We start from the raw sequence: 14,057 nt of genomic DNA on the forward strand, positions 1-14,057 counted from the left end.
TGGGTTAATGTAAATTTTGTTTGGTGTTAAGTTGTACTGTAAATATGAGTGCACCCCCGGCATGTATGTGTTAGCGCCGGCAATTTTATTTAAGTTGTCTGAATGAGTGTGTTTGTTAGTTAGTTACTCAGCCCTCAGGTTATTTATTTTGGGGACACGAATACCATGAATGTCGCACTCAGGGATCCGAAGGTAAAACAGACTCGGGGAGAACGACACATGATGGCACACGAAAATTCGACGACTCGGGACGAGTCTGTAAAAAGGGGAGGGGGTAGTGTTACAGCTGTAGAAATTCGCATTGCACCATAAAGGGCCCTCAGGTGAGATATCTCGATCGGTACATGTGGAGTTAGCCCAAACCCGTTGTATAGAGGGAATTTATGTGATCCATTTGGGCTGCGATCCTCCAGTTAGTCGTTTTTCTTTCTCTATCTTTTATTTGAAACAAACAAAAACCGCCAACGATGCTGGTGGGCTTTTCGCGCCATTCTTCCCCGCGCTTGGTGTGAGGGAAGGGGGAGGGGCAGCTCGCCGCCGATTGGTGAATGAACAGCGTGAGGCGGTCGGGGTGAGGGAGCACCCCTTTTCGAGAACCCTCTCAAAGGAAGGTAGAGCCGAAAACGGGGCGGAGTGAAGGGCGGAGCCCCGTGTTATAAAAGTCAGACACAGGCAGGGCGCGTTCTCTCCTTCTTCCTGCTCTCTCCCGCTTCCTGCACTCTCCCTCTTCCTGCTCTCTCCCTCTTCCTGCGCTCTCCCTCTACCTCTCGCTCTCTCTCGGACTCGTGGAACTCGCCTCCGTCTGAAGTTGTTGTTGGGTCCTCGCCGAGCTGCGTCGTCGTGGTCGAGTGTCTCTGCGTCGGTGTGGAGCTCGTCAAACTCGTGGAGCCCGAGGAGCTCGTTGAAGTCGTCGTCGAGTCTGATTGAGTCGGCAGTGGAGGACGGCGAAGGAGACGGAGCTTGGAGTGGAGGTCGTGGGAGGAGGACTCGATGGCTGCGCCAAGGGAAGTCCTTTCTTTTCTTTGGGTTTGTGTAAATGACTGTGGGTGGCGCCTGTCCTTAAAGTAGTATTGTTTTAAGTGTTGCCGTGTGTCGGGTTTAGTCAGGATATCTCTTTTGCCTGTGATTATGTATACGTGCCATTTCTTGCTTTTGCTTTATATGTGCATTTTGATTATTGTGACTGTGAATACGTGCCTTTCCTGCTGGTCTGTGTGAATTAAACGTGCTTGTGTGAACTTGTTCCCCGTTTCGCTGCATCCATTCCTTTGTTTGACTCTCCATCTTGCATCATGTAAGGGGGTTCGTAGTGGGTTCAACATCCCGGTAATTAATCGGAACCATCAAGGCCGACAATAACACTGCTCGGTTATCACTGTAGCATGGAATGGACCGCTTAAGCAGTTCGTGTCCGGAGTCGGCCTGTGGCATGGTACGATCGCCCGGTCGACCATTCGCGCAGGTACTTAGGTAGATCGAATTTGGCGAGCAACCCTATCCTGTGCGGGTGGGCAATTGGCACGATCGTGGTGAGGTTAAACCCCCACCCGTGACTAGCTCCCGGCGTTGTTCCGAGAGGGTCACGACAATTGTCCGTTCCGATGGGCGAGGCGGCCGCCATTCGAGTCGAGCGACCGATCGCACGCCGGCGGGCGCGAATTCGCAACAATATTATGAACAGATTTGGATATTGGGCCATCTCAAATTCAGCCGCTGATGGCTGTGGCAGCCATTTTCCACTGCCATCAAAAATGTTGAGATGGCCCAATACCAAATCTGTTCATCATAGGATAGGCTACTAGTGTGCCAAATTTGGTGCTTTCCTCACAAAATGCACAATTGTTATGCTAAGTTGCCCCACTATTACCTCATTCACTTTGTGTGAATTTCACCTGATGAGAGTATAACGAAAAGCTCTGTAGTTTTCTTTTTGGTCTGTTTTATGGTAATGTCCAATATATGGTAATGGTAATGTCATATCAACCAGATTTGTTGTGCATAATATTCCATCATGTAAAACACTCAATCGGTTAAATTTTCGAAATTACCAAATTACTGTTTCCATGTGAACAATTGTTTATTTGGATTTTGCAAGTGTCATTCTATGCTCCACATCTTGTTTGTTTATCTTGCCAAAACGAAGTTTTTGCAAGATTTGTGAGTCAGCTTGTATGTTTTTTTTTTTTTTTTTTTTTTTTTTGTCTGTAATCATCTATAAAAAATTCTGCAGAGCACAGTTATCATTGGAAATTTTTGTAACTTCGCATATCAGAGGCCAAGAGGTCCCTTTCAGCGCATAAAATTTTGAAGGTCAAGGTCAAAGGTCAAGGTCACTTTGTCGCAAATCAGGGGAGTCGACGAAACCCTTATTTTTTGAGTAATTTTGATTGGATAGTCTTCAAACTTCATGGGAATATAAATCATGGTCTTTCGCTCAGCTGATTAATTTTTCGTGGCGATTGGCCTTGACCTTCATGGTTAGCGCCTCAGGTCAAACATATTTGACCCCAAGGTCAAATTTTCAAGTTTTAGGAACCATATCGTGTTGTACCTCAAATTGAACACCTCGAAGAGTGCTTTCTAGATATGTCAAGCTTGAGATATTATGACATCATTTGGTGAAGTTATGAGGCAAACGCATATTTATCTTGCCAAAACGAAGTTTTTAAAAGATATGTTAGTCAGCTTTATTGTTTTTTTTTTGTTTGTTTGTTTGTCTGTAATCACGTATAAAAAAATTCTGCAGAGCACAGTTATCATTGGAAATTTTTGTAACTTCGCATATCAGAGGCCAATACAGGTTCCTTTCAGCGCATAAAATTTTGAAGGTCAAAGGTCAAGGTCACTTTGTCGCAAATCAGGGGAGTTGACGAAACCCTTATTTTTTGAGTAATTTTGATCGGATCGTCTTCAAACTTGATGGGAATATAGTTCATGGTCTGGCGCTCAGCTGATTAATTTTTGGTGGCGATTGGCCTTGACCTTCATATATATATATATTTTTTTGTCTGTAATCACGTATAAATCACTCTGCAGAGCACAGTTATCATTGGAAATTTTTGTAACTTCGCATATCAGAGGCCTATAGAGGTCCCTTTCAGCACATAAAATTTTGAAGGTCAAGGTCAAAGGTCACGGTCACTGTCGCAAATCAGGCGAGTCGACGAAACCCTTATTTTTTTAGTAATTTTGATTGGATCATCTTCAAACTTCATGGGAATATAGTGCATGGTCTGGCGCCCAGCTGATTAATTTTTGGTGGCGATTGGCCTTGACCTTCATGGTTAGTACCTCAGGTCAAACATATTTGACCCCAAGGTCAAATTTTCAAGTTTTAGGAACCATATTGTGTAGTACCTCAAATTGAACACCTCGATGAGTGCTTTCTTGATATGTCAAGCTTGAGACATTATTACGTCATTTGGTGATGTTATGAGGCAAACGCATATTTTTCATGGTTACTCTGTAGAACGATTCTCATCGGAATCTCTCGTAGGCAGATATTCCTCAAGGAGTCGCTCCTGCTGGATAGCAACTCTGTTCACCTCAGTGTGACCTTAAAGAAGACACACGTGGTCACCTTTTGGCAAGATACGGGTAACCCTGCGGATGACATTGGTTTATTTATTTTGTCTCTCTGTCTGTTTATGAGCAGCATATTTCAAAAAGTTATGGACGGACTCAGAAAAAGAAAAAAAAAAAAACTTGGTGGATAGGTTGGGAGTGTGACAAGGAAGAATTTATTTGATTTTGGTTAACATCCGGATGCAGATCTGGCCTATATCTGTGGGATACAAAATGTAAACTGTTCAGCATGGAAAAGGTATGCGCTCTACCAAGTGTCGTTCTGGTTATTTCAATGTTCACTGTGATTGGAATTGCATGTGGTACATGCTTGGGAACCTCCATGGTGAGCATTTTTGTCTTCGCTGTTGATTCCTTAACAAGTGATGAAACCGGTCTGGTGGCTGAGGGGGGCGTGTCACATCGAGATTCTCATGTCTGTGCTACTTGTGATATATGCAAATGTAGTGGATCCGGGATGGGATTTGAAACAGCAATGGGCTTACCTTGTGTCACTTTTCTTGGTTGCTTTATGTAGCTTTCTTTTGCTGGATGGGCATTGGGGTTAATTTACACACACACACACACACACACACACACACACACACACACACACACACACACACACACACACACACACACACACACACACACACACGTTACACTTTTGATCCACATTATTTTACATCCACAACTTTGTGAGAAATCAATTTAATAATTTTGAAAAAAAAACGCTTACAAATAAGAAATGAAAACTAACTAAATAAATAAATAAATAAAAACAATGGCATATTTACAATTCAGAAAACAAAGCAAGGCTGCAAACATTTCCATATTTATCACTTCCTCCAACACTAATTCACGATATATAAAATGATATTAAATTTTGTTCCCAAATCCAGTTCTCAGAGCTTGATAAGCCATTTCCTGCTGGACTCCATGACATGAAAAAAAAATTCCACATGAACACCCAGTCAGGAGAGGGATGCTTCTGTGACACGGCTGAAGGAAACACGGAAGTGAATGAACTCACCTCACCCGATGAGAAAATGAGTCAACTTGTCCATCCACAGTTTCCACTTCCTTGCCTTCCTTGCAAATCTACAAAATGTACAGCAATGCATGTCCTTTTCTGTCTGACTTGGTATGTTCACCCACACAGTATTGTTAATTTAATTGTTAACACAAGAGGAATTTATCATTTTTACCGATGTGATAATCAAACATAGAATTTAAGAAGATTTGAATATTTTGCACATATCATAAACAGACCATTCACTGAAAAACTAAACGGTTTCAGTTTTTCAAGCACATCCCATGGTTTATCACACTTGAGCATGAACTTTACCAGACTAGGTGATGTAACAGTTATAGCGTCTGCTCTGAGTCTGGGAGGTCGGTGGTTCAAACCTAAAGTTGAGTCATGCAAAAGACTTTTGAACTGGTACAACGTGATGCTTCCTTCCTTGATGTTCAGCATGTAAAAGGAGAGAGCATGGACAACGACCAGACGTTGTCACCGTTGCACAGGCTTGATGAGCCTAATGGCCTCATCCTGCATTGAAGTTTCTTGTAAGGGATTCTCGTATTCCAGATGATACATTAATTCTGTATTTTCAGAAATAAATTTCTCGACATGTTTGCACTATCAGTGAAAAAAAAAAACCTCTAGCATGTTGTCTTTGGATTTCCACTTAGTCTCACCCTGAAGGGAATGCCATTTACTGGATCCCAAAAATGCACAAAAACCCTTGTAAGATGCAGTTCATCATCGCAAGTAGAGAATGCAATTTGAAACCATTATCAGATAGTATTACAGGAGTGATGAAACTAATTTATAAATGCTTTAAAAACTTCCATGAAAAGGAAAGGTTTTATTCTGGTATTAACCCTTTGAACTCTGAGCTCCTCCACCACAGGCTCCATGGAGAAAACTCCGGCCGCTCGGGTAGATGGAGGTTTGAATTGCAGCTGGTAAAATGGCCGCTCGGGTTCAAAGGGTTAAGGTAATATGTGCATTATTTAATGTATCATCATATAATGGAATGCTTCATGGGAGTTTTAACTCTGCGATAATATTGTTACTGTTGTGGAAATTCACAGAACACCATTCAGGCTTCCCAGAGATCAGTTATGTCGATAAGTGTGTTCAGATTAGATTTCCCCACCGATGTCCAAGGGAATTTTTCGTGAAACCGGGCTGTGCTCTTTGAGTCAGCCATCATTCTTTTGCTATCTTTATTTTGGAACAACCACGACTTCAATAACCACAACCGCCTTTCAACAACCACGCCACCCCCACCACAGCACCAACCACAACCACCATCTCAACAACCACGCCATCCCAACCACAGCGCTAACCACACTGCAACAACAACATCTCAACAATTCCCGTCCCGATATCCATCAGAACGGGTAAACAGAAATGACGGTTGGAAAACAACAACGAAGCCCAGCCGAGCTCTGTTGGAATTTTCCCTCAGAAGGGCGAAAGGAAAGAATGTCCGTGATCGGGCCAAAAGAGCGGGCCAAGAGGAGCTGAGCTGAACCCCCCTGGAATGTCCCCCCCCCCCTCACGCGCGCCACGAAGGGAGGGCAAAGCACCGGGGCGATAAAAGGCTGAGCTGAAACAACAAGAAGTCGGTCTGGGTTCGCCACGGAAGTCTGGGAGCGGAGACGAGCTGCAATCGTCTGCAGTCTGGGAGTTGCAGTCTGGGAGTGCAGCAGAGTCTGTCAGCGAGGGGAAAAGAGAGTCCCTCTGCTTGGTCTCTCCGTGGTCGACAGAGGGGCCAGTGGAGCCGGAGAGGAGTTACCAGCCAGATCGCCGTTGAAGGCAAGGGTGGAGTCCAGCGGAGTGCGGGCAGGGCCACCGAGGGTTGCCGAACCAGGGCCCGGCGAGTCGTGTCCAGGGCGACAAGGTAGCCTGCACGGTCTCTCGGAGCCTCGCAGTCTTCCCGGCTCCGAGGAACATTAAAGGCCTGCGGGCCCTATTCTTACCCCTCCCTTTCCTGGGGTTTCTTTGCATGAAAGCTGTGGTGCCTTGTCCATGAAGTAGTGAACTGTTAAGTGATTGTGTACATAATAATAGAACGTTGTAGTTGTATTTCTTTGTCTTGCTCGTTCCTGCATTGCTTTGTTGACTACATGATTGCATACGTGTTTGATTGCATACGTGTTTGACTGCATACGTGTATGACTGCTTACGTGTGTATAAATAAATGTCCTTGTGTGAGCGTTGACCTGTTCGTTGCGTCCTTTCCCTCAATTGAGCTGCCGTATTGCGTTCGGGATATTAGCTGGCTTTTAAATAGCCGTTAAAGTAATCGGATCCAACGGGGCCTCGCGATAATACACGGCTCGGCAAATCGCAAACGGAGCGAGCTGCTTAAGCGGCTCGTTTCCAAGCAGGTCCCGTTGAGGTGTAAATCCCCGGCATTTCTGTCTGCGCCGCGCATACTTTGGTAAATCGACAATTCGGCGATCGGACCCCATCGCGCGCGGACAGAACAGTTGGCTGATTTACGGTGTGATTAAAAACACACCCGTAACTGGATTTCGGTGTTGATCCGAAAGCTGCGACTAGGTTTACCAGCTCCGGTGGGCGCGCGGCTGTGATTAGTTAAAAGCGGTCGCTCGCAAGCCGGCGCGGTGGGAAAACTACAACAATATATTAAATTCTCCAGTCAGTAAAGTTTCATTTGTGATATTCCATTGATGGGTTGACTGACTACCTACATCAGTAGAGCCACAACCTAAGTTGTGTCCAGGCAATGTACTGATGTGGATGCATGAATGAGGTTATGGACCTGCCATTTGGAGAGGTTCTGGGATGAGAGAATCGAAAGCTCGAGGAAGAATTGTGCTCAACTGATTATCTGTGCAGTCGGGAAACCAATCAATTGCTTACAGGTTAAGGTCCTTACTTTCGGTGAGGGAACTATGTTTTGACGTTTGCAATTTAAATAAAGTTGATTATTGGACGTTGTGAAATGAATTAACGTAATTTTCAGGAATCCTTGAAATTATATTATACCGTAATATATATGTGAAATTAACGTAATTTTCAGGAATCCTTGAAATTATATTATACCAGCAGAAGTACCCTGCGTTGCCGGGGAAATCTGTGCTGTTGACAATAAATCACAACACCCTTAACATACTGTCGTGTCCACGGGGTTAACCCCTACCTGGACGGATGGCCAAGCTTCTCCCTTGAAAGCCTAAAACCGAGACTCAGAGATTAATGTGCACGTGGGAAGGGGGGCACAATGGTGGAGGAGCACAGCACAAGGGCGCTGCACCAGGACAGCACAAGGGGGGTTTATACTCTAACCCAACTACAAATACACGGCTACAGCTAAAAGGAATACATTTAATGGAAATAACATATTTACAAAGGACAATAATTCAAAAAGGTAATGATAATAATGAAATAAATAAATCCTAAAGTCAAGGTGCATCTTCAAACAGACTCAAATACAGACAAAGGAAATACAAAATAAAAAGAAAACTCTTCCTTTCAAGTATTCTTGTACTTAGCTTGGCCCAGAGCTGGTCTTTGTGGAACTTGGAATCGAGGCGCTTCTATTCACACGTTCAGACATGCGCAAGAAAATGTCGCCTCGTTGCTTCTAACGTAGCAGGACAAATGCATGCCAGGCAATTCATGAACGGCACTCCACAGCAAGGCTCAGAGCCCAGTGTAACAGCTTTGTGCACCGATCCTCCTCACTGACCCAACCAAGAGCCAAAGGCCATCATCTTGCTTCACCACGCGAGCCAAATGATCTCAACATTTATACAAGGATGGTGCCGTCCCCCTCGTCGTGCGCTCGCTTTCCACCCTCGCCTCTCCAAATCCACAACCCATCCTATTTGATCGCGACTCTCCCAAAACGTGCAAACCCCAAGCTTCCACCTCTGACTCTGTTCTGAAATCAACTCTGCCTCGTGCGTTTCTCACACTGACCTTCTGCATGCGCTCTGCCGATCTCTTGTCCTATTCAGTATTCTGATGATGCCTGCCACGCCCTCTTCTTTTTCAGGCGTCACACGTCTAACAATCCTCCGCCTCCAGGGTGTGGCCTGCTTGCACGAAACCCGGGAAGGTGGGGCTTCTGCCTGCCCGGCTAGCTTCTGACGTCACACCCATCGATCATTCTTTGGGGGCGTGACTTCGCCTGTTGTCACCCTTTGAATGCGGGGCTTTCTGCCCGCTTGTAGTTGTTTTAGGGATATGCTCCCCACCTTTATTGCCAATCTTGAAATATAACAACATAGGGAAAATCACAGAGGGGTGATTACATACTGGGGAAGCTTATTCTTAAACCCTAGCTAATTAACATGACACCACCACCGAGTGTGATGACACATAACACTTAATCTCACAGGTTCCCTACTTAGTTACATCGAGATGTCTCCTATGCGTCCACGGACCAAGCAACTACACAATGATATATTCCCTATTAGATTCCTCCATTTACCCTCACAATCGTAAAAATATGATCTTCACAAAACATTACTTGATTGCTCCCGGAAAGAAAAGAAAAAAAAACCCCAGGCAGTGTTTAAGCACAAGACCCAATCGAGGCCTGCAGTCCAATTATCTGGTTTCATCTGGGGTCAAAAATTTTTTTTATACCAAACATGGCCGTCCACCTTCCTCTGGATGAAAGCGGGTGCCAAGCAAAGTTTTGTTGCACTGATTCCTGAAGGGTCCAAATGGATAGACAAACAAACAAACAAAAAAACTTTCTTCTTTATATATTATATTTTAGGAAAAGCTGATACTGCACAATTAATTAAAAGTGTGTGTCTGTGTGTGTCCACATCTATATATTTTCGCTTTAAAAATGTTTTTCTCTGCAACCGCTTGTCCGATTGATACAAAACGTTCACCATAGGAGGAACGCCCAATGAAAAATATTATATTGATAACTCTGACATCATAGGTCACATGGTCTAGCAGCTATATTGGATTAAAGGGAAAAAATGGACAGTTTTCTCTGAAACCGCTCAATGAAAAAAAAAACTTGGCATACGTCATCAACATATATGGAGTGGTATATATGGAGTGGTAGCATAATTTAGCCTTGGCAGACGTCAACATATGTCATCAACTCATCAATGAGGTATATGGAGTGGTAACGATGGCGTCATCAATGAAGTAGTATTCCAACCATAATTGGTTGAATTGAAATCCTTATCGATAAAAGTCTAAAACTTCATATCTCTGATCTATGACCTGATGCGAATGAAGAATTAAAATTATGTCATCGGTTATATGGTCTGGTGGCCATATTGGATTGAAAAAAACCCATTAAAAAGGAGAAGGGCACTCAGTGGAGCGCATCCCTCCGCCGAACAATGCCTGAGCCACGAGAACATATCAGGCCCAATAATTTTTTGAGATATCGTGCTAAATATCGTTTTGGGCCCATCTCTGAATGGTGAAGAATCACTTTTAAAATTCTAGTAGTCAGATCCAGATCTGGATCTTCAACAAAATCTAATAATTTCGTCCATGACATACATCCAACCTGCCCACCAAATTTCATCTGGATCCATCCACAACTTTTTGAGATATCCTGCACACAGAGACAGACAGACAAACAAAGACAAACAGACAGAGAGGGGTGAAAACACAACCTCCCTCACCTTCGGTGGCGGAGGAAAAAATATTTCTCCAAAATCGCTTAACATATCAATGTGGCATTTCATACATATGATCAACTAACCACGGGGAACATAATTTGAATTTTTTTCTTCTTCCATATTCACCTTTATTGATGCAATTTAGCCTTTATGTGCAGAAAAGTGGTTGTTAAATATCCCAATAATTAATCAATAAAGCTACGGATAATAGTAATGTACGTGACATAATGGGGTGCATGGATGATACCGGGATATGGGAAATAATAGCATTGGGCCATAATAATAGCGTGTTCAATTAATGATGGTATCTTTGTGCAGAATGAGCATGCGAGGCGAGATTATGCTCTGTACGAGTGCCGTTCTCGTTTTCTGAGGAATCACTCATTCAAATATAAACATTTAACAAGTCTGAAGACGACGATGGTTCACGAGCGGTATTTGACGATGTAGATTGTTTCAGAAGTCAAGGATGAGACAATGTGATAATGTTTGACCAAGTTATAAAAATGATCAACATGATGTGGTACGAGTGACAGGTTATCAGCTGCAAAATGTCGAAAACCCGGTTTCGTTCAACAACTTTCAAAATTTGACCTTTGCATAACCTTTAAAGGTCCCAAAACAATGTTGTGGACATTAAAATAAGGAAACAGGATACGTGCTATAGCTTATTGGAGTTAGTTCGTCGAAGAAGGTCGAAAACCCGGTTCGATTCCCACAACTTTGAAAATTTGACTTTGTGAACTTTAAAGGTCAAAGGTCAAGGATTATGACCTTGTGGTGCAAAACTTCCTCTGGAACATTCCAGGAACAATATAACGTCATATCGGCTATATGGCATTTCGCACTCCTCGGATTATCCATACTTTGATGAAATCAGCGTAAAAACAAACTTGAAGGGAGCGTCACAGGCAAGGTGTTCGAGATAGAGAAAAATGGTTTCAAGACTTTAGGTGGGGAATGACCTCAAGATTATGCATAAAAAATATTGTCATCCGAGCTCTCAAAGTTTGGGTGGTCGTATGATTTTAATGTCAAAATTCGCAATTTTCTAAGTTTGTGACCTTGTGACCTTGACGTTCTTGACCTTGGGACGAAAATGAAAAATCGAGCTCCGTGGGGCTATGCACGTGCCATTGGGCTAACCAAATACCGAAATCCCTGCCAGATTCGACAAATCCCTCGGAGAAGAAAATCTTTTATGTCAAAATTCGCAATTTTCTAAGATCGTGACCTTGTGACCTTGACCTTTGGACGAAAATGAAAAATCGAGCTCCGTGGGGCTATGCAGGTGCCATTGGGCTAACCAAATACCGAAACCCCTGCCAGATTCAACAAACCCCCTAGGAGAAGATGCAAATTGAAATCGGCTACCCCCTAAAAACACAATTCGCAATTTTCTAAGTTCGTGACCTTGTGGCCTTGACCTTGGGCCGAAAATGAAAAATCGAGCTCTGTAGGGCTATGTAGGTACCATTGGGCTAACCAAATACCGAAATCCCTGCCAGATTCGACAAATCCCTCGGAGAAGAAAAATTTTTATGTCAAAATTCGCAATTTTCTAAGATCGTGACCTTGTGGCCTTGACCTTGGGCCGAAAATGAAAAATCGAGCTCTGTAGGGCTATGTAGGTGCCATTGGGCTAACCAAATACCGAAATCCCTGCCAGATTCGACAAATCCCTCGGAGAAGAAAATTTTTTATGTCAAAATTCGCAATTTTCTAAGATCGTGACCTTGTGGCCTTGACCTTGGGCCGAAAATGAAAAATCGAGCTCTGTAGGGCTATGTCGGTGCCATTGGGCGAACCAAATACCGAAATCCCTGCCAGATTCGACAAATCCCTCGGAGAAGAAAAATTTTTATGTCAAAATTCGCAATTTTCTAAGATCGTGACCTTGTGACCTTGACCTTTGGACGAAAATGAAAAATCGAGCTCCGTGGGGCTATGCAGGTGCCATTGGGCTAACCAAATACCAAAACCCCTGTCAGATTCGACAAACCCCATCGGAGAAGATGCAAATTGAAATCAGCTACTCCCTAAAAACACGTTTTTTGGGCGTGGCTCCACCCATAATGGGCGGACCATGCCCATTTTCGGGAAAACACAACGAGATCATGATATAAACCTCCCACCAAAATTTTGTCAGGATCGGATCAAAACCCACGGAGCTATGCTCAGGACTCGGGAAAGAACAGGCAGACAGATAGACAGACAGACAGACATACAGACAGACACACAACAATAACGAATATAGTGGTCACTTATTTTTTTCGTGAAAATATTTTTTCGTGAACCAATTATCGTCAATTCTCCCTTGATTTGCTTCTCTCCATCTTATTCATCATGTTGCCATGGTTCACCAGTTTGTTTTTTTACTTTCTAAATCTAAAGATTTCGTAAGTATATTGATGACTTCCGTCCTCTGTTTGTGTGTTTGTTTGTAGGCACGATAACTCGAGAACGGAAGAAGCCACCAATGTCAAATTACACCACGTGATTCAGGAGGGTGATGGCTAACGCTGATTAGATTTTGGTCAAAATCGCTCAAAGGTCAAGGTCACAGTGAGGTAAAACATTCGATTTTTCATGGTTTGGTGCAGAATCATCATAGAAACTTCTGGTTTGCGTCGCTGCCTTCTTCAGAGACAGCTTTTATTAGACAAGGTCAGAGGTCAAGTTGACGATTTTGTAAGTACCAGTCTATGACTGCGTTTTTTTGTATACCTTGTCGAGGCTCGTGTGAGAACTAAAGCCGCTGTCACACCTTGACGATTTAGCCAGCGTATGCCGATTTATGAAAAATTTGTCAAAAACGCTGGCACACGTCGAATACGTTATGGGTACGTTTTGTATACGTTAAGAGCACGCTGAAAAACACTGCCATACGTCGTAGTACGCTGGCTTTAAACGTTGTACTTTTGGGTTGTCCTCAAATTGTTGCATGCTTGAAATTTTGCGACGCATGCCAGTGTATGACTCACACGTTCCGCTACTCTGGCCATAAGTTGTAGGCACGTTATGCGATCGTTGACACACGTTACTTGTCAATTACTCATAAGTCGAAACACGTCGAGGTAATGTTTAGCGTACTCGAAACTTATTTCTAACCTATGAGTAACGTTTTGTAAGCATGCTACACGAACGTTACGTGCACTGAGGGTGGACAAGGAGGCCTATGTGCGAGGAATCTGTGAGGGGGTAGAGCATCACCTGTGGACAGGTGATTCTCGTCCCGCTTACAGGGGAATTCGCGCATTACGTTCATCCAAGCCCATCCCTCGGAGCACTAGAGTTCGAGCAGAGAGTGGTAGGCTCTTGACAGAGGAGTCTGAAGTGAAGGCCCGCTGGGCCGGTTACTTTGAGCGGTTGTACCAGGCTGATCCCCCAACTGTCGAGTTGGACGTCAAGGGTGTTACAATCCCTGTTGCTGACCCTCGAATCAACTGTGGTCCACCTACGCGAGTGGAAACACGGGCTGCGGTGAACCAGTTGAAACTGGGCAAAGCTCCAGGGATCTGTGGCATCCATGCCGAACTTCTCAAGGCTGGTGGAAATGCTGCACTCGTGTCGTTGCATGCAGTTTTGTGCTCTGCCTGGAACACAGGCATCATCCCAACTGACTGGAAGAGGGGCCTTGTTGTCCCTCTCTGGAAAGGGAAGGGTGATCGCCAAAACTGCAACAACTACCGAGGGGTGACGCTGCTCTCAGTGCTGGGCAAGGTCTTTGCTCGGATAATTCTCGATAGGGTTCGCCACCATCTGCTTGAGCACCAGCGTCCAGAGCAGTCAGGCTTTACACCAAAGAGGTCAACGATTGACCGTATCCTTGCACTTCG

The 14,057-nt window shown here is 44.0% G+C and overlaps 1 protein-coding gene across 6 annotated transcripts in view; it reads right to left on the reverse strand.

The window, feature by feature from the left end:
- The window catches only part of LOC147009607 (uncharacterized), a 100,942-nt gene that overhangs the window by 15,995 nt on the left and 70,890 nt on the right, over nucleotides 1–14,057 (reverse strand). For all 6 annotated transcript variants that reach the window (XM_085862427.1, XM_085862425.1, XM_085862426.1 and 3 more), the window contains 2 exons: nucleotides 4,598–4,665; nucleotides 4,071–4,112 (listed from right to left, as the gene is read on the reverse strand). In XM_085862427.1, the coding sequence (XP_085718553.1) occupies nucleotides 4,071–4,112; nucleotides 4,598–4,665 (110 nt within the window). The remainder of the gene's footprint in view (nucleotides 1–4,070; nucleotides 4,113–4,597; nucleotides 4,666–14,057) is intronic.

Source organism: Eptatretus burgeri, chromosome 17 (assembly GCF_056783735.1).
Source record: "Eptatretus burgeri isolate ZD-2024b chromosome 17, Ebu_testis_v1, whole genome shotgun sequence".
NCBI classification, from domain to species: Eukaryota; Metazoa; Chordata; class Myxini; order Myxiniformes; family Myxinidae; genus Eptatretus; species Eptatretus burgeri.